This window comes from Schistosoma haematobium, chromosome 4 (genome assembly GCF_000699445.3).
Source record: "Schistosoma haematobium chromosome 4, whole genome shotgun sequence".
In the NCBI taxonomy this organism is placed as follows: Eukaryota; Metazoa; Platyhelminthes; class Trematoda; order Strigeidida; family Schistosomatidae; genus Schistosoma; species Schistosoma haematobium.
Window position 1 is genome coordinate 44,111,146 of NC_067199.1, and position 22,755 is coordinate 44,133,900.

At 36.1% G+C, this 22,755-nt stretch overlaps 1 protein-coding gene across 1 annotated transcript in view; it reads left to right on the plus strand.

Annotated features, from left to right (window-relative positions):
• The first annotated feature begins 9,656 nt into the window (after positions 1-9,656).
• WDR65 (Cilia- and flagella-associated protein 57) overlaps positions 9,657-22,755 on the plus strand; it is a 42,061-nt gene continuing 28,962 nt past the window's right edge. The window contains exons 1-4 of the mRNA XM_035732775.2: positions 9,657-10,347; positions 10,384-10,649; positions 14,283-14,891; positions 19,708-19,873. Coding sequence (XP_035585855.2) covers positions 9,886-10,347; positions 10,384-10,649; positions 14,283-14,891; positions 19,708-19,873 — 1,503 coding nt within the window. The 5' untranslated portion in view covers positions 9,657-9,885. The remainder of the gene's footprint in view (positions 10,348-10,383; positions 10,650-14,282; positions 14,892-19,707; positions 19,874-22,755) is intronic.

Here is a 22,755-nt window from a genome sequence, read left to right on the forward strand (position 1 = left end):
CCCGACCAAACACTTGTCATAATGCTTGAATTTTGAAGTCAGAATTCGGTGAAGTTGTGAAGACAGTTCAGGCCACTTGGGAAAGGGATCGACGATAAAATGTGCATAGTATTAATCAAGAGATGGATCACAATAGTATGGATGAGTTCTCTGCCGGGCAACAGTCGATACTGGCTGTGGAGTCCACTTCGAATGATGGTCTTTTGACTTATAACTGGATCACCCTGTACTTGATTTGTTATAGGCTGAATTCTAATCCCTCCACTTTACTTAACACACACAACTATCAAACCTTTAAATGAAGCATCAGAATCTTCTTTAGCAGTTACTAAAGACAACTCAAATTTTAGCATTTTCAGATTTAATAAACTCAGTATCAACAGACCTGTTTCACTAACTAAAAACTCACATGACATATATGAAGAATTACCATCTCTTATTAGCAATTCAAAACATCCTCGTATGGATCGATCGTGCCCAGTAATCCTCAATACTGAGACTTCAGTGGGTAGTCTCGCCTGTAAACTTTGACACGATCTCGGTATTATTACGATATCACGAGATCGCCAACAAGTATATCCTAACTATAATCTACACCTATCCTTCTAATATTTATCCTACGGAGGGATTTAACCTGGTAATTGGCATGAAATAGAACTGTAGTGGTAATCATAGTCAACTGCGGTTTGGCACTACCACTAAATAATGAAATCACTTACTTACACCTGTTCCTCCCAACGGAGCATAGGCCGCCGACCAGAATCCTCCAACCCACTCTGTTACGGGCCTTCCTTTCTAGTTCCATCCAATTGCTGTTAATTCTTCTCATGTCTGTCTCCATTTCTCGGCGTGATGTGTTCTTTGGTCCTCCTCTTCTTTGGCCTTTCGGATCCCAAGTGAGGGATTGCCTTGAGTGCTTTCCTCAATGTGTGTCCTATCCACTTGCAGAGTTCCTTCCTGATTTCTTCCTCCATTGGAATCTGGTTTGTTCTCTCCCACTGTAGGTTGTTACTGATATTATCTGGCCAACGGATCTGAAGTACTTTGCGTAGACAACTGTTAGCAAATACTTGTATCTTCTGCATGATGGTATTACTAGTTCTCCAAGTTTCCGCCCGGCACCCACTTTAAGTTCTTTGTTGATTCAATTTTCATTTTCTCACGATAATAGAAACCATCATTAGACAAACGCGAGCTTGAGCGACATCGAGAATAAATTTCATCACGACAACTGAGCAAAATATTAGAAATTTCCATTGAGTGGAAATCAAGTTCCTTCACCGCCTCATTGTTAATACATGCTGTTTTAATCTCTTGTAGTGAGTTTTCGGGTTTCTGAATTGATTATTTTTCTAAATTTGCAATCCGCTCTAGAATTTCAGTTTGTAATTGGTCTCAAAAATTCCAGTTCATGGCCTTTTTCTGTAATCCAAATATAAAGTCACTAAGTTTCTGACCATCTTATTAAACGTTGATCTCTCTCTGCATTAAAATCTAGCAAACTGCACATGACTAAGTAGAATTGAATTAAAAGATTCATAAGTAAATGGAATTGGTTTTCCTAGAGAAATTAGATCCCTTACCAGGTTACAAGCTTCTTTCAGGATGAACGATATGATGTTACCTGTAAATCTGCCATCTTTGAATTTATTCTAGTTTCGCACCAGATTTCGAACTCCTACATGTAGTCTTCAAAATCAGCCTCACTTGAATTAACATTCAACTGTTCGAGATATGAGTCTATCTCGAATTCAGTATGATAGTTAGAAATGTTAGAATTAATGTACTAACTCAAAAATTTCAGAACAGTGCTATCTAACTCAAGTAGAACTAGCTGAGCATACATGAACGTCTTGTATTTAGGATTCGTATTCAGCGCGCAATCAAGTTCAGTGGAATCATCGGCTAGTGCAGAATACACAGTCGACAAGTTAATTCGACTACCTCTATGTATCATATTTTTCTGTTTTGTTCCAGGCCTACAGTGACATGCACACTCAAATTTTTTAAACAACAAATGTATAGACCACAATTGTTTTCTATATTTGTGAAACTTTATGCGTGTGCGAGTTATAAGGGAAAATATTTAATTGACTGATTGGTACTCACACCACTGCTGTTATTCGAATAAACTCTATCTCCGCTGTCTACCCCTTTGCTACATTGGTTATGACTTGTGATTTAAGATTAAAGTAGTGTATTAATTTCCATATGGTCCGTTCTAAACCATGTGAGACGTTTTGCTGGGATTAATACTCGATAACGCTATAGGATTTGTATTTCACAACACAAACATTTTGGCATTGATTTTCCTGTTATTATTGACTTTTCGCACATTATTCGCGTATTCACCTGAATATTAGGTCATTAACTAGGATAGCGGCACAGCGGAATTACGAGTTCGAAACCAGACAGACGTGCCACCATTCAGTAGACTAAACACACATAGTTGGTTTCTGCAACTGAAAGTTTGGTTTCATCGGTGAACCATACGTTCAAGAGCACGAAAATACTCTTTCGTGACTGGAAACCTGTCAACAGAACCAAGCTTGTGTTATCCGACCTCACATCAATGTTCCTATATCAGAATCCTATGATCGGTTACAATGGATTATTATTCAACATATGTTCTTATCGACATTTGCTGCATATACATATTCTGTGAACTTACGATTTATTATTAACTGACAGCTTGCTACATGATCATAATGATCACCTACATCAATTTTTTGAAAGACTTCAGCGACTTGGTGTGGTTATTGATCCATACACAACGATCTTCGTTTGTTTTCTATGTAATGTTCAGTTATCATACAACCTTTAACACGGAATTAATAAGCAAGGCAACTGTTTCCACATAAATGTTGACTCGTGTTTATTCGAAAGAAACATCAATTTTGTACACTGTCTTCTCTCAGGTAGCAGTAAAAGCAGTGTTAATATAAGTAGACTAAACCACTTGCATTCTTTTCAAAGAATTTGGAACCAACGCAAACTTGACGATTAAACATTTTAAACCACCTCTTTAAGGTAGAGGTTTCTTGATAATTACCGGTCACAAAGATTTGATTTACATTTTTAGTGCTATGAAGAAATGGGGCAATTAAATTGTAATTCTCAGTTTTCGACTAACATACAGGTTTAGGAAGTAGTTACTGATATGTGGTAGTGATAACCATGGTGGTTTGTGAGACGTGAATCAGACACAGCTGGTCGAAGTGGGAGATGGTAATCCATGAATGAATACGTGTTCATCATGTTTCTTCTAAGGGCTATCCACTGATGAGGCTGTGGTCACTTCGGCCAGATCATTCCAAATAGGGTCAACTCTTGACTAAGAAAAATCAGAGTGTACCTAGGCGTTCGCTTTTGATTTGCAATAATTTGGGGGGTTGCCTCGAGGAGGTTCATAATGATGTTCTGGTTATGTGCACGCGTTTGGGTGACTCGGGATACTTGATTTGTCGTATCCTAATATCAGGTCTCCTCATATTCTCCTATTGATCAAGGAGAATACCAACAGGCGTTGTAGCCTGAAGTAGTAAGATTTATGTTCTAAACTGGTTGCTCACTGGGTTACTCGTATCTTAACTTAGTACAGAATATTTGTGTCTGGTGTAAAAAGAAGTGAAATGCGTTTGAATTGGCTGCATTTGCGATGTAGTTTGAGCTGGTCCTCAAGCTTTTCGTCGTTACAAACCTGGGATCAATCACAGAGGAGACACTAGGGAGCACATATCTATGGATGGTCGGGTGCTCTGCTTTCGAAATTGGAGAATGTCAGTGACATGACATTTGGACAAGTTAAGTTGTAACAGTGTCTATAGCCCATTCATCGACTATTGTAAGGCCCTCTTTATGTTAACTTGAAATATTTATGATTTCTACGGACCTCAAATGGCAAAACATCATGATTATTATGCTTTGTGTGCTACTACTCTTACAATTTGTCAATTCCTGCATGTTACCTATTAGTATTTACTGTTCTCCATTATAATTTACCGGGCTTTTAAGAAAAGACTTTGCTGTATTGCGGAGACTGTTGAACGCAGTTAGCAAGGTGTGTGGTTAATCTTTCGAGTTCATTGTTAATATGGTTGTGGGTAGACATCTAAAGTCTTGCAACTTCCCGGCAGGTGTTACCTTATCTGATAATAACCATTCCCTTCACTCATATATTTTTTCTTGTGTATCTTCTGGTAGAACGAGATGCATTTACATTAAACTCTATGTACTCAAGCAAAAATATAAAAGTTCTATAATATCTTACCCAACTAGTATACTCTGTGACGTATAGGTTGTTTGGGGCAACCTAGTCAATAACCTGCATTCTTAAACATGTTTTTAATTTGAAAAGTTGTGCAGTTTCAGATCTTTATTTTCACCTCATTCCTTCCTTGTTTGTTGTTTTTTTGGGAAGGAAACTTGTTGAAATACCCTGTGCTGAGAACTCCATGTCGTACCAAAATGTAATATTGAATAAAGCCATTAATAATAACAACCTCAGCACTTGTCCCGAAAAACTAACACTCCTTTGCAGAAGATAGCGAACTTTATTCTTACGGATTTGAAGATGTGCATGGATGTGGACCTAACATGATGTCGTGAGTGTTTTCAGGACCCAGTGGATCCAGTATTATGTCGCAAATTGTTTAAACAGAGTTAAAATCTTCGAAACTACCTTACGAAGTATCATTGTTTTTAATATTCCTGTCCTTCATAATGACTTGAATTATTGTATTTTTAAGGTTACCGATTGACAGGCCTTTATTCAACATACTAATTTTCAAAATACTTCTTGTTATCTCCAACTTAAGTTCTTGCTCCAATTTTTTTATCTAGTGACTCAGATGAATACATATTGTAATTGCTGGTTATCGTTGCTGCTTGGTTAGGTATTTAACGCATATAATCGTAAGTGATTTTGAGTTGTCATGGCTACAGAAGGCATCTATTTTCTCACTTCTTCCTTTTATCAGAGACCAAGATACAAAGAGCCTGGCACTCATTAAACCAGCCGTTACTTCTTCAGAGTACAAAATAATATGGCTTGGAAGTTCTTGAAATTAAACTTCAAACCAGTGTTTTCGTTTGTTTCATCAGTTTCTGGATTACTATGGAGCCTCATTTGATCGTCTTTGATTTGCATAGCTCTGTAGCGGCATTGAGCCCTAACTACACAATCCTCGAAGCTGAACAAGAGACAACTGGGGAAATAAATGTTCAACATTCAATGCGGAGAAAAACCCAACGATGAGGAAGGCGGGAAAAATGAATTGAATTAATTGGAGTTGATCGACTGGCACGTCTTGGCCTTTCAGGTGTGGTCCTCGTTGAATGGTATCTTATATCTTTTATTCATATTAAATATATTTTTCTATCTCTAGCCTAAGCTTGTTCTACATAATGTATTGGTGATTGTTACGTTATGATGAGTTGGTGTAGACGATGGTATGACTCCTACGTAAGATCTTATAGATTAGGCAGTTATATCATGACAAGTCTACCATTTTAGGATTAGGTCTATTATCAGCGCAGTACTAATATCATAGTAGGCTATAATTCTACAGCTCTTCATATATCGTCACTACGGAATATTGAGACGTTGAAGGATCATTGGTACTCAAACATCGAGAAGAACTTCATTCACTATTTAACACATAGGGAAGCTCAGAAATAGAGAACTTTGTGGCACAGAACCAGAGCGACATGACTCGGTCACCATATGCAACATTTTCCTTCCCATGTTGACTATACTACTTCATCCTCATTCCGAATGTGCTCTCCTAAAGTGTTAAAGTGCAGATCAGTAACTATGAAGATAGCATGGGTCAGTGTACACAATGATGTGACTTTCGCAAAAAGTCTGATAGATTAGATATTTATGTCTAGCGAAATAAATGCACCTAATACCCACTGAGACTAAAATCTCACATTGGTAAGGCCAGATAAAGAACCCGTTACTAAACTTATCGATTGATTTAAATATATGTTGACCCGTTAGTCTATTATTCCGTTGATTAATGCCTACATGTATTGTCTAAATGAAGTGATGATTTTATTCCCACTCAACAAACTGGCTCGACCGATCAAATTAACAAAACAAACAAGATCACTGTCAGATACCATAGTTCTTTAACGAGTATAAGCATTATTTAAGTGCTCCTGTGTAACAAATCTGCCAAAATATAAGCAATGGGGCAATCTAAACATACATCTGCTTGTACATTATTCACTTAATATAAGTCAGACTCGATTGATTGTCAATTATAATTTAATCTTTCGGTTTCTACATGAGCAATGTTCCACCACAAAATACCCAAAACCAAAGTATTGTCTAGGAAAACTGGCCCCCTATAATCGCCACTACATTACTGAGTGTGTAACCTGAGAGTTTTATAATTACATCATATAATTCTGTACTGTATTTATGAAATTTCATAGATAATTCCACGCAGACTGGTCTTATATTATTCCATTCCCGTCAAGCCGTACTTGCATTTTTTATGTTTATGCCCTGCTAAGCAGTGAACTACGGAAAAGTGCGTCGCAAAAGTAATACAAAAATGACCACGCCATTTAGGCTCTTAAAAATTTGATCTCATTAGCGCTCAACTTCTTTGCCAACGTTTACTATCCGGCGCAACACTTACTGTTATTTCAGACAGCAATTCATATTTCGACTTCAACACTGTGCGTATGTCATGTTGGTTTCGTTTTCGGTCTATTTATTTGCGACAAGGTTTGGAAAGTATCTAAAAGGCCTCTGGAAAGTTTCGGGATTCCAACCATAGGCTTAGTACATATGTGTACTTACGCATCTAATCGATAATCTATTAACACAGAAAACGTCCAACACAAATGTCAGCATGTATAATGAGGTTGTTTTTATGTCATATTTAAATGTAGTTATTTGAGGATAAATTATTGTTGTTATTTTAACTAGTGCATTAACTTCGACATCATACTTTGTTCATTTCACTAAAAATAAGCTGTGCAACCTAAACACTAAAATTAGGATTAAGTGGTTGGCGATTCTCAATCAAACCACGTAACCCATCATCGAATCCAGACTTAGCATCCTTATTCTGTTAGCAGATGGGCGGGTAAGAATGATTCGGAACATCTGATGTAGCACTGGCTGTTCCTAAAGCACTAATGACTCATTAACATTATTTCCGCTCATGAACATGTATCGTCGTTGGAACTTGAAAATCACATAAAATGGTTCATAAAATTGATCAACAATTATCAACAAATGATTGTTTTCTCAAAGTTGCCTTTATACGAGAGATGATTTCGGGATGTTTCTCTATCAGTTTCTTCCTCGCGAACCCACTCACGTTCAGTGAATTACTATCCACTGTCCTTCCGCAGTTCATATAACACAGTGATTTCTAATGGTAAAAGTACTTCTGATAACAATTCACATGTATTGACAGCATTACCGAATTGTATCACGTCTATAATTGCCCAGAAAATAGAACAAGGAAACCGTTTTTGTTGTAGTTTTTGAGGACATATTATGTTAGTATTGACTATACACTGACCGACATAGGGCGATTTATCTGCATAGGCTGATTCAGGACAGCTAAGTGTATATCATCGCAGCAAAGACTTGATGGGTCACAGTTTCGACATATTTTCAAGTGCTAAAACGAATGTTATTTTAGTCCTGTCACTTACTATGATTGAAAATACCTGAAATGACGCTGTGGACGATGTTCCACCTGATTGCCTAGTATTCATCATTTGATAGATTTTCCTTGACAATAATGTTCAAAATAATTTTCGAAACTTAACATTTAGTATGTTTCTTGTGGAATAATACTAAATAACTTGTATGCACAAGCAACATCTGAAACGATATGCTCAACGTAAGAAGAAAGTTTTCGTCGAAAGAAACCTTCACTTCTCGAATCCATACTGAGCCCGTTGGTGTGGCTTAATTTCATCAGTGCAAATTTCTGTTTGGTGATTCTCCGTTAGTAAAATTGGAACAATGGCAACTTATGTAGTTTCTACACTTCATTAAACATGATGGTAAGATGGCTCATTTACAATGTTTTTAGTGTTCCTGAAGATTAGGTATGCGTCAAAATATGTCACACGTGGGTTTATAGAGAGTCTGTAAAGTGTTTTAGGGCTCCATTTCACTGCTCAATGACCTAAGAACTGGAATATTCAGGCTGCAAAGTACGCCGAGCCAGAGTAAACAGTGTGTAACCTCAATGTAAGATCATATGGAGTAGGCAGTTACACTAAGCGAGTTTACTAATAGCATAAGTTCATTAATAGCTATTATAGTCCTTAGCCTAGCAATAATTTTCCAAGGCAATAAACGTTGCGTATTTTGATGCTTTCCGAAAACTTCAACTTAAAATGTAATGATTCTTGTTTCCAAATTTATGTTAAATAGTCCTTGATACTACAATGGGAATGGATCGATCGCTTTCCGGGCAGAGACTTAAAACACTATCATTGAATAATCGGAGGATAATGCGTAATATTACGTCCGCAGGCAACCACATACGTCATTTATTCATATGTTTCTTAAGAGAATTGAAATGAAACTACGGCTCGGTCGATAAACATTTAAAAACTTCTGCATTCTACTTCTGGACGAAAATGATAATCCCTAAAGGGAAGTGAGAGGTGAGAAAACCCTGGGAACGTTTCATGGGAAAAAAATTATGGTCATATTTTTAACCTAAGTCTTTCTTATTTAGGTCATTTCGACAAACTTTCTACATTAATCTACGAAGCGGAACACTTCAGCACATTATGACATGTAGAAGTAGTAAAATTGGCTAAGCAGACTAGTAATTTCTAGCAACGTCTATCACGCACCATGGCAATGATGAACGAACAAATATGTAAATGAGACAAGCAACAACAAACATACTCAACGATATGTTATTTCTGTAGTTCTTACTAGTCTACTAACGTACATAAAGCATTAAACACCACATGAACTCATCGCACATATCTATCAAAAAGAGCAAATTCAGGTAGGGTCTGGGTCCATCACACCTCGGTTCAATATCCTATATAACAGTTCACTACCTTACATATAGTAAGTGGACTGCTGCGGAAAAGACTTTAATGATGAACTGCCACCATTTCCGGGACGCTATAACGAAAGGTCCAATGGCCTAATTGTTAACTTGCACGATCTTCATGCTATGAACTATCTCTTCATTTTCTCAAACCATTATCATTGTGAAAACCACTGTTGTAACACATCGATGGCCTATGAAAATTGCTGAATCTCACTAGTGGTACTTACGCTCATGACTCTAGATTACCATCTACGCAAATGTTTAATAACATACAAAAAAACTGTATTCAGAAACCCCACTCCCACTTGAGAGATAAACTTGGGTGAATATAAAATACAGAACTGACCATAACACGCAAACCATGATATATTTATTCATTTTACAACACAGTGAGTCGGATAAAAAGTACTATTGGTGGACCGCTTTTTACCATAAGGCTGTTAGGTATTGACTTTTTGGAACAAGCGAGTAAATCTAAAAGCCACAAGTGATAATATTTTAAAAAAATTTCGGAAGACAATTAATTCATTTCTTGAAATGGAAAATCAGTGGCCTGTTTTTATGTGCCGACTGATTTTTTGTTTCTCTTTACAGTCGTCATAACAGTTTAACGCACGGTTTTAAATTCTGGCTTGTGTTGTTTATGGTTGTTACAGATTGTTACTTTTACTAAATTTAATTCAATTGTGTCATAGACTACCCTTTTCTCTCGTTCCGTCTTTTTACAGCTCTCATCTCTCATGCCACCCTATATAATACCCTAGTGCATAAGGTATTTTTGGCCAGACACAAACCGGGACAACTCACATTTCTTGCAATTACAATGGCGGCAGTGGCCAGCCTAAAACATATTTTCGGTTACCGAACCGGAATTTCCGGGTCTGTTGTGTTTCTTGATGATCAGACCATTGTCTATCCCTGTGGATCTAATTTAGTCCTATACAACCTCGAGCAAAAAACACAAAAATTTATCGCAGGTTTGGAAAAGTCTGAAGGGATGACAGCTCTTGCTATCAGTCCAAACAGAAGGTACATTGCTCTTTCTGAGAAAACGCTGGATAAGCCTGTTATAACCATATACGATGTACATGCTCTACGCAAGAAAAAAACATTGCACACTCCTGACACTCACTCCAATGAATTCGTTAGTATAGCTTTTTCTCCGGATTCAAAATATCTTGCAGTACAGAGTGGGAGTCCTGATTGGATGTTAACATACTGGTCCTGGGAGAAACCGAAACAACTCGCTAGTGTGAAGACGTCTACATCCAACCCCATCAAACAAGTTAGTTTAACATATTTAAATCATTTAGCTAATTAGATCTCTTTCAGCCCTCAGGATTGTACATTAATATGTGTTGTTGGCACTGATATCATCCGTTTGTATCGCTATGGGGAAAACAATCTCAAAACATATGGCATAAATAAGGTTGAACCTCGAAACTTCCTTTGTCATACTTGGATTGATGGTGAGAAAATTGCCGCCGGAACTGATGACGGACGATGGATATTGGTAGAAAATGGGGAGTCGAAATCGGAATATAACATCTCTGCTATAAATGAGAAAATTGGGGCATATCAGGAAAGGTATATATTAACTGTTTCTATATTTCTGATGTCTACGTCAAAATATTTTTTGGGTTTATTACAAACAGTGCTTTGAGCATCACCTATGTTAAAATTTTATCTGGACTTTTAGTTGTTTGATATTCTGGGTCTAATTACTGAATGTTTCTGCACTGTGGGCATATAAAACCTATATTTTCACTACTTTACCGGTTACTTTCCAATCGTATTTCTATTGATTTAACTTGATGTTGTTTAAGTAGAACAAGTGATAATTTTTTCCAGTTCAGGACAACAACAGACTCACAAAAATTACACCATAGGTAAATAAATCTGAGCTTTCAAATATTTCACCTTTGTTCATACTCTACCCCATAAACTTTATACTTTATGAATTTGGAATGCGTGGTGATAAATAGGCACGTAAGTTGTCTAAGGCAAATTCATCACATAATTTCTAGCAAACCAGAAGGGATTTTGTTTAGCGACTGAAAAGTTCTATGAAACACGACCATATAAAAACCACTATTAAATGTTTGCAATGTCTTTATGTTTTACATCGATATTTCATTTGGAACAAACTTAAAGTAGGCTCTTAATTGTTTGTTATTATGAATAATCGCAAATAATTTCCAAAGGTACTGATGAACGACGGTATAAAAAGATTACGAAGAAGAATCGTAATAGAGGTGTTCAGACTTATTTTGTTTAAGAATCTCAACTAACTTCCATACTGCTAACCTTCTGATAAACTAGTCTCAGTACTACTTCATTTATTTCCTGTCAAATATCAGCCATTAAAACACACTTTCAAGGTGGGAATTAAATAGCCCACAGGTCAATAATTTAGTGGATTGAAAACAAATATGAGATTCTTTATTTTGGAAACTAATTAATATTGATGGAAATAAGACAATAATTAGGAAACGTACATGCAGACAATGATGTGGTAGAAGTATGTGGTTACAATTGTTTGAAGGTGATAAAGGTGATTTTACAGTGATCATCGCCAACTTAATGTTTGATAATACAATCATTCACTCATTTGCAACTGAACAACGTTTAAAAAATTAGCCGTTTAATGATTTCAGTCCGTATTATTTTGAAAGAAGGATCGAAGCAATGTAGCCAACTGATTTATATATCCAGACCTCATCATTCTTGATTAACCCAGGTTTTTCCGTAACAAAAACTATTCAACTTTTATCGTTAATTTGAAGTGCATTACAAGGCTCTGGATACTCATTGTAGTAAATAAAGTACTGAAACTACAATCCTGCCACATAAATGTAGTTGAAATAGACTAGCACTCTGCAGGTTAGCATCTTGAAATTTTAGAATATTGTTGTAAAGTTCGTAGATTACCAACTTAGATGATCTCTATCGAATGTTTGAGTGCTACTGAATTAAAACGGGAATAATGTGACCAACAGCTAACATTGAAGTCGCACTTCACGGTTATCACTTAACGTAGATCACCCCCTCGTCATATCAAGGTACTAGGGATGCTTTGAAAACTGAACAAAAAAGAAATATTTTAGTTAGAGTAGGTACAGGCAAAAGTGTGACCACTACCACATGGATCAGTCCATGGCGAACGATTGACTTATGCGGGCTGGTTGTCCTTGACCTCGACAGGGATCATTGGTCTGTTCGATATTCAGTTACTCAACTGCCAGATGACGTGGTAAGGGATCAGTGAAATTTTACTGGTCCTGCAAGTTTTATTATTCTTAGTTTGGGTTATTTTACGTTTTAACATATCATATCAGATGTTTGGTCCACAGTAAATTGATATGTTTATTCTGAGTGTCAATCATGGTCAAGTAACTCTGCATTTTCATATTCATGTCTGCTAACGTGCAAGCTATATTCTGAAAAATGCATAATTTTTCCACAAATTTAATTACTTCTAAATGTGGACAAATCATCCTCAAGTAATGTCTTTCACTTACATTAAACAAATCTCTATTTAAGCTTACCAAAATGATTCACCAAACTCTGACTGTTTAATCAATATCATTATCGCATTACTAAACAACTTAGTACTTGAATAGATTTTCGTGCTAATTATCAGTACAGTCTATATTACAGCAAGATTATTCTGAATAATAATGCCTATATATTATTTACACAGCTTTTTAAAAGGTATCTTTCATTGACTTGGCGAATACAAGAGATCTCAAGAATTATAATTTCACCAGAGCAAAAATTGGTTATATAAATTACAAATTGATAGACATACTATTGGTAAATATTCTTTACATCCATTCAGTTGCCTCAGAGAGTTAACACACTGTTAGTTATCACACAAGTTAAAAGTAAGGTTATTTGAAATGTCCGTGTATTTGTATTATTATTACTTGAACAGAATATCGTCACGAATTCAGAAAGCATGGTTGGCTCCCGTCAACTTAAATCACTTTAGGCTTGTGCGTGTTATAAATTCGCTAAATAAAGGATGAGTCTACTACACAGTGGTTTGCAACACTCCACTTTATGTCTGTGAGATATAGTCTTTAAAAGTAGGGCATACGCGTAGGTTACCAACATTTCATTATAGTTGTTTTCGAAGCCTTGCTAGCATATTTTGGGGCCCAGGGTTGAAAATTTTGACGTTATATGCAGAGTACTGGATAAATATGGTAAACTAGTTAATGAGGTAGCAAATCTTTATCAACCGAGATGGTTAGGACAGGTATTATGTATGGTCATCCATTGACTACCTTGACACGCAATGATAACTGATGTAGAATTAGATTGGAGGAAAGCTTCTAGTGACCAAAACAAGACTAAAAATTATTCCATGAGGGCACTAGCTGCTAAACTGAGCCATATAAGCAGATGTAGACAAAATGGTTGTAGTTCGTATGATTACCTTAATCAATTACTAAATACCTTGACATGATCCAAAATTGTCCTCAGTACTGCAGACACATTCAATCTTTGTCTTCCAATAGATGATAACTTTCTAAATTCCTCACATATTCCATCTATTTCACTAATTTATGTTTTTCCTGAATTATACCTTCAATATCTAATCTTTTCTAGTATCCTTAATACTATTACTTCCTCTACCATTCTGTGATTGGCCCCTGACATTTTTTAAACTTGCCGTACTAACTGATTATGCCAACTGGAACTCATATACACATGTATCAGATTTCATGCTACACTTGACTGGTTGAACAACTGTTGTAGTAAATAAGAACACGAGCAGAGACAATCGAATGTATTTGATTCGAAATTACAGAATATTTCAATGTAATCTGAGAATCATACAGTAAATACTTAATCGGCAAAATCTCAATCCATCATCTCAAACTTGACTGTTCCTTTTGTAAATATCAGTCCATTGTCTCAGATTTCATTGTTCCTACATTTTCATACCAATTACACTCCGTTCCCATTCTTTCCTTACCGATCATCTATTGAAATACATTCTATGCCTGATCACCGTTAGATACTACTTATATGAATATAAGTAACCCACACCATAGTGATTGACATAATAGTTTTAAAATATTTCCTCTAATTGTTTTCTTTTATTCGCTTATTGTTCACTATCTTAGCAACAAAAACAAACCAACAAGCGAACAAACAAAGAAGTCATAAAAGATTTTTTCTTTTTTATTTTTTCTTAACATTTATTAGCAAAGATATTATACAAACAAAAACTAGTATAACATCATTAGCTTCTACATCAAAAGGTTTAATTGTAGCTACTTCATCTGGTATTGTTTATTGGTTTGAACATATTACTACAGATAAATTACATCAACAATCACAGCAACACTCTGATAAACACCATGTTAAACATGATAAACCTATCACCACCACCACCACCATCACAACAACAACAGGTACAACGAATCAATCAAATATATCATTCAAAGATGAATATCAATTCATAAGTAGTATCTATGTACCTCAAGATTTAATAATCAATAATGAATCTGATTTGAATATTAATCAAATGATTATACAATTACAAATTAATCCATCTGAAGATTTACTTATCATTGCAACAAATACACATCAATTATATCAATTTAATTTAAACAATATTGATACTAATATTAATAATAGTAATAGTAATATGAATAAAGAATTACCTGTATTAAATGAAACATTAAAATTTATACCAGTATCCCAATCATTTCATAATGGACAAATCATTGGTATGGATGTATGTATACGTAAACCATTGATAGCTACATGTTCAACTGATAGAACAGTAAGAATATGGAATTTTGAAACAAAGTATGTCATCTATGTTTTTTCTCTTTTTCTTCTTCTTCTTTTCCTTCTTTCATTGATTGAAAGTAGATTTGATGAGACTAGAATTTATAGATGATCATTGAGTAATGCTAAAATCATCTTGAATTGTTCATATGCTTATTAGAAACAAACGAGTAATATATATTATCAGAAAGGGTTTTGTGGAGATTTTAGTAATTTCATGGATTGATTGAAGTTAGACATTAACATCGTTGGATGCCGGCTCAGAGGTCTAATGGTTAAGCGCTCGCGCACGAGACTGACAGGTCCTGGGCTCGAATCTTGCGGGGGGTTGGATGGGCACTGCTACTGAGGGGTCCCATACTAGGACGAAACGGCCGTCCAGTGCTTCCAGGTTCTCCATATTGGTCTAGCTTCAATTGACTCATGATTTATACTATATATTAGTTAGAGGAATTAGAATTAAGATTTACAATTAGATGTTAAGGTTAGATTCAAACTGATATCAGCTATAATATTAAAATGGTATTTAACGGTATGGTAAAAATGCTAGATCCTTTCAAAACTGCCTGCTGTTCCGTTCCAGTGACCTTGAACGGTCTGACAAAAGGTGGTCATTCTGTATCTAAAATGCAGTGGGTTTGTTGGGTTGCACGAATATTAGGTGTTCTGATATTTACGTGTTCTTTTGCTGCAGCAAAATCATAAAATCATTGCTAGGAACATTGATTTAGTTCTCTCTGTCTTATAATGTACATGTTGGATCGACTGTTGGTTCGTAACTTTTCAATCACCCTATTTCTGAGAAAATTTCGTCCGGTTTGGGTAAATTTTGGGTATAATTTTAGTTCAGGTTGTTCTGTTCTATTTGTCAGTTCAGTCGAAAACGATGATAATTATAATGGATAGAACTGTTTATGACTATATATTAGCAAGTCATATAATATTCATAGATAGTTTAACGACTAATTGCTTCCACCTACATTTTATAGACAACTACCAACATCCATGTTCATCAACACCATAATTAAGAAGGTGAATCCTATGTTAAAGGTTTAAGAGCTCATTTTTGCACAAAACTCTGATTTTGGTCTATTTTTGACTTGATGAATGGTGAGTTTCACTTGCCTGAGTTTGCATTGTTACAAATAACCACATCAGGCTAACTAAACGTACACCCAGTTTGTGAGCAACAAATACGTCAAACTACTAATAGACTGGAAATAAAAACCATGTAACAAGCACAAACATTACGACAATTGTCTTGTGATGAAAGAAATACTGTTAATAGCTGATACACAACGACATCCCAACATGTAACATGTACGCGAAAACCCAAGGCTTGACGTCCTGATCGTCCCGTATTTAATTAAATCATTGAATGGATTTTGCGCCAAAATAAAGGATCCTGCATCTTAAATCTGATTGGTTCGTCCATAAATTATAATCTCGTCATATGTTTATCAATTTGTTTGCTTTTTGAAATTGGTTTAAATGAGTTTGTGGATTTTGGTTAACCTAACCGGGACTAAAGAGGTATCTTTAGATGATTTTTTCTTCGATGACGTCTTATCAGCACTGCCTAATTATTACTGTATACAGGATTGAACATAGACCTCTTAGGTTTCCTGAAGAGTAAAGTAATTTTAGACAAGTGAGTCGGTTTACAACGGTTCCTAATGCCGAACTCACTCTATTGATAAGACATTTAATCCTACACTCTGGTATTTACTTCCAATCTATTGTTAAAAATCAGATCTACACTAAACATACAACTTGAGATGACGCAAACGAACTATTTCAGTCAGTCAGCCAGTCAGCTACAAAGTAGGACCAGGCACATATGTGCATCGGTCCAGGTTGCCATACCGAATCAGCACAACAAGATGAACACCGGATTCATAGCAGTGGTTAGGTCAAAGGTAGTAATATGTAAGAGAAAGATTGCATATAGAGATATAGTACAAGAAGAAAGAATTGGTTCGTAGAAAGAAAGATATGAAGCGATTTTAATCTCTTAGTTTAAGGGAAGACAGGGAGTGTATACACCGACGCCATTGTGATCGATTCTGAGCCATGTCACGAAGAGTCTCCAACCATTGGTTACGGTAGTCACGCGGACCCCAACCAAGTATTCTGCATCTCCCAACATGGCTGAGACTAGAAGTTAGTGACTTCAAGCACTGGTGCCACAACGAACTATTTCGACTGTTAGTGATCGATATATCAACTGAATTATGTAATCAGCTAACGAGACACCAACTAGTATATACACTGTGGTCAATTTCCTATTCTCTTAGGCATTCATTATAGGTTTTATGGTGACATTTATAAGTACGAGTTCCCTTCATAGTCAGAGGAGTATATTATTTTAATCATCTGGATCACGAGTTCATTTTTGCAAAACGAATCCAAAGTAGTTAGGTGAATCAGTTAATCATTTGGTGATATAACGGTGATTAACATAACAGATAATGACAAAGTTATTTGTGATGAGTGAACTATATTGATCACATAAAGCAATTGTTCGTTCTGATTCTCGGATTTCTTAACTATCTGTTCGTTGACAAATCATTATAATAAGTTCAGAGACAACTGAATTGTAAATAAGTAGTATATAAGTCAAATCTTTAATACGATATATGACGATTCTCCGTTTAATCCTAGGAAACGGTTGTAAGTGTATACTGTAATGAAATGTCTGTCCTTCCTGGTTTATAATAGTTCTGTGAGATTAACTAACCTATATTTTGCTGATCTTTAAAAGCGAAGCGTTTTTTGCTACAGTAAATAACGACTACTTGAAGATTTTATTTGTTATCTAGTTAGGGTTAGTCATTCAGTCAGCTACAACGTAAGATCAGGCACACATATGCATCGGTCCAAGTTGCCACACTTCATTGGCACAGCAAGATGAACACCGAATTCATAGAAGTAGTTGATCCAATGATGGTAATATATAAAAGAAAGATTGCATATAAGGATATAGGACAGGAGGAAAGAATTAGTTAGTAGAAGGAAAGATATGAAGTGATCTTAATCTCATAGTTTAAGAGAAGACAGAGAGTGTACACACCTACGCCATTGTAATCGATTCTGAGCCATGTCACGAAGAGTCTCCAACCATTGGTTACGATAGTCTCGCGGACCCCGACCAAGTATTCTGCATCTCCCAACATGGCTGAGACTAGAAGTGAGTGACTTTATGGACTGATGCCAATTTTTGGTTTGGCCGAGCCTAACCATCTTCCAACCATCCCCAATACCGGTTAGCATTGCGCGTCGTGGTAGTCGGTGTATATTACTAACTAGTTCAACCTACAAAACAAATTAACTGTTTTCACTTATTGTATGCCTACCCATCGTCTATCACGGCAAGCGATTTGTGCTGATTTCTGAATAGGTTAAAAGAAAATCAAGGGTACCCAAACTAAAACGTGTTATCACCTCCTAAAGTCATTGACAGTCAGTATGAGCCATGATGATAAATTCGGTTGAGGTCAGTGCGATCAATTTTTATAAATGTTGGGTGACATGATTCAAGTTAAGTCGCGATGGCGTAGACGTATCTGCGCAATATCTTCCACTATATCTCGAGTTTTAAAATTAACTCATGCCTTTTTTTCAGTTCATTTACAGTCGCGTTCTCTTTACCTTTGATACTACCCTTTTTAACTCTTTGATATTCTTCTTGACAATTTTATCTCGTTGTGTTTATGTGGTATAGTGAACTGAACAGATGCACATACGTACTAGATTTTGTGCTAAGTTTGACCGACTGACCTTATCGCTGTCCAACCCAACACACAGTAATAGCTGACTTAGTAACAGGTTGCAATACAACCAGGGGTTGGTAAACTAAGACATGGAATCAAGTCATCATTGAAGGTTTTAGTCGTGTCGAAATTTGTAGATTTCTTGATTAGGACTCTGATATGTTCAGGGAGTTGGAAGTAGTCAAATGAAAAGGTCAGTCGATAGCAATCAGACGTTGACCTGAAGGACAAGTGCATATCATTAGCTAAGAAATAGATTGTATTCGGTAACCCATTATACTTTACCGTTCACTCACATGTTCTCGTTCAAGTAGCTAGTTGGGGGAGGGGTAGTGGTTGGCATGATGTATATTGTTTATCAACATCAGATTTCGAACATCACTTGTCAGAATAGATTCACGCAATAATAATTATTTAAAATAATGATTAATATCAGAAAGGGTTTTGTGGAGATTGTAGTGATTTAAACAGTTGAGATCATAAGTCAATTGAAGCTAGACCACCATGGAAAACCTGGAAGCATTGGACCGCCGTTTCGTCCTATTGTAGGACTCCTCAGCAGTGCGCACCCACGACCCCGCCTCGCGGGATTCGAACCCGGGACCTAATCAACATATGCCCACTAGTGACTGGCTTCAAGATATATATCCTGGATTTCTAGTGAGAAGCAGTGACCAATGGAGTTCAACCGGGTCAGTTGTGAGATAGTAACTCACTGATGACAATGGTGTATGTCGCTCAATTTCATGGGTTAGTTGAAGTCAGACATTAACACCGTTGGACGACGGCCAAATCAGTGGTCTAGTTGGTTAAGCGCCTGGCGCGAGACTAATAGGTCCTGGGTTAGAATCCCACGGGGTGGGATCGTGGATGCGCACTGCCGAGGAGTCCTACAGTAGGACGAAACGGCCGCCCAATGCTTCCAGGTTTTCCATGGTGGTCTAGCTTCAATTGACTCATGATCTCAACTGTTTGAATTAAGATAATGATTTGAATTAAACCACTTGTACCGTATATTTTGAACAATTCTTTATTGAATCTGTTTTGTTTTTATTCTACAGTGATCTTGAATTAATAAAACAATTTGCTGAAGAAGTATTCAGTGTAGCACTTCATCCAACTGGTTTATTTATTTTAGTTGGATTTAGTGATAAATTACGCTTAATGAATATATTACTTGATGATTTAAGAATATTTCATGAATTTACTATACGTAGTTGTCGTGAAGTAAGTGAGATTGTTTGTTTACAGAAATCTTCCCTTTTTTATGGTAATATTGTCTTGGTAAAAATTTACTTGACAACAATATATATAAGCTACTTAAGTCAAGAAATAAGTATACGTAGGTGTTCTGAACAATTTAATACTGTTGCGCTATATATTTTGAACAATCTGGTCACATCTATACCTAGAGAAGGGTTTTTGTGAATATTATAGTAATTCAATAGTTGAATTCATGAGTCGATTAAAACTAGATAACTATGGAAAACCTGGAAGCATTGGACGATCGTCTCGTCGGATGCTCGCTCAGTGGTCTAGTGATAAGTCTTGGGTTCGAATGTCGAGATGCAAGATCGTGAATGCGCGCTACTGGAGAGTCCCATACTAGGACGAAACGGCTGTCAAGTGCTTACAGGTTTTATATGGTAGTCCAGCTTCAGTTAACTCATGAATTCAAATATTAAATAACATATATACTCGTCAAAGTATTTTTATGTGAATACTTAATTTACGCCTGTTACCATTCATGGAGGAGCGTAAGTCATCCACTAGGATTCTACAATGAACTCTGTCCTGGGTATTTCTTTCCAATTGTTTCCAGTTTCTATTCATCTTTTTGATGTCTGTTTCTAAATCCCGATGCAGTGTGTTCCTTAGTTTTCCTCTTACCCTTTTCCCTTGAGTATCCTAAGTTGGTGCTTGCCTAGTGATGCAGTTTGATGATCTCCGCAATATATATTCTATCCGTCTTCTAATTTCCTCTTCATCTGGAAGCTGATTTGTTCTCTCCTACATCATGTGAAAATTATTAAAAATTAATTAAATAAAAATGAGAAAATTAATAGAAAATGGGAAGAGTAAGAAATTCGCCTAAAAATGTCATGACTCATGATTGTACAATTACTCCTCCCTATTTATGTATGTCTACACAAACGAATGAATTGATATGACTTGATCATTTGTATTCTGTAAGGAATCATGGGATTAGTTTTTTTGGACTCTCTTCTAAATGGTAAACAGATATAAATCCTTACCTTGACAACAATATTGTGAAGAAATTTTAGTGTTAACTGAATTTTCACAAGTGCTTTGATAAGTTTATGTATGACAAGACTGGTTGAAGCATATAGTGAAAACACATTAGATTTTTCAGATGAACTCTATCTTTTCAATGGTCTATCGAAATTCATAACAAGCATTTACTTAATTACTTACTTACTTACTTACGCCTGTTACTCTTAATGGAACATAGGCCGCCGACCAGCATTCTTCAACCCACTCTGTCCTGGGCCTTCTTTTCTAATTCCATCCAATTTTTTGTTCATTTCTCTCATGTCTATCTCCATTTCCCGGCGTAATGTGTTCTTTGGTCTTTCTCTTTTCCTTTGGCCTTGAGGATTCCATGTGAGGGCTTGTCTTGTGACGCAGTTGGGTGCTTTCCTCAATGTGTGTCCTATTCACTTCCAGCGCTTCTTCCTAATTTCTTCCTCCGCTGGAATCTGGTTTGTTCTCTCCCACAGTACGTTGTTGCTAATAGTGTTCGGCTAACGGATTCGAATTATTTTGCGTAGGCAACTGTTAATAAACACCTGTATCTTCTGGATGATGGCTTTCGTAGTTCTCCAGGTTTCCGCCCCATACAGTAGAACTGTCTTGACATTTGTATTGAAAATCCTGACCTTGGTGTTAGTTGACATTTGTTTCGCGTCTCAGATTTTCTTCAGTTGTAAATATACTGCTCTTGCTTTTCCGATATGCGCTTTCACATCTGCATCAGATCCACCGTGTTCATCAACAAGCATTGATTGTTTTTGAATACAAACAATTGTTTAGTGAATCGTTGTACACTGGTTAACGATTGTTACTTATTTATATGGAAATAAATAGGGAATTGTATTGGAATGATCAAGTTATAGGTGAAGTTTTGAGGTTATACAACGAAAAGTTTTCGAAAATACTGTACGACTATGTAAAATAACATTTATTCAAAGATAATGCATACTTCTATTCATGAGGTGTCATGACGTTAAATACTCCATTAAGATCATATTCAAAGCAAGTAAACTATACCATTGATTTTGTAATCATTAGATTATAACAGGTGCCACAAGTTAGGGAATGAACCACTTCTGTGTCCGACAAGGATATCAGTAATTAATGAGAACAAATTAAACTTTGTTTATACAAGATGTCGAGTAAGCATGATTGATTGACAAGCCGTCCAAATAAGGCAGAGACAATAAAGATAGTTGTGAAGAAAGAATAATATACGATGATATGGGTAAAAATACTAAAACAGCGAAATATCAGTGCAAATAACGAAACTAATAAGATCATCACAGCAATAACCATACAGTTACATGTTTACTAGTAAAATGATTAAATATTATCAAACTACTAAGTAGTGGTAAGTAGTGTGGCTCATCAAACAAAAAAAAGATGATAGAAGAGGAAATAAAGTGAAAAACGGTTTTCATCAGAATGAGGATTTGTGGAGTTCAAAGTCATTTTAAGAGTTGAATCCATAAGCCAATCTAAGCTAAACCACCATTGAAAACTTAGAAGTACTGGACAGCTGCTTTGTCTCAGGACAAGACTCGTCAGCACTGTGTCCACAACCTTGCACACGGGACTCGAACCCAGAACCTTCGGCCTCACGTGTGGATGCTTAAGATCTAGATCACTGATTCGCCATCCAACGGTGTTAATGTCTAACTTCAATCGATTCATGATGTTACGCAATATTTCGTCCATTGTCTGAGGTGAATAACTGTTGGATTGGACTCCAATGGTCACATCTTCTCAACATGTCATAATTTTCATTGGAGTCAACTTTTTTTAAATATAATGCTACTTTGGCATATGTTTTAATTATAATATATTCAACT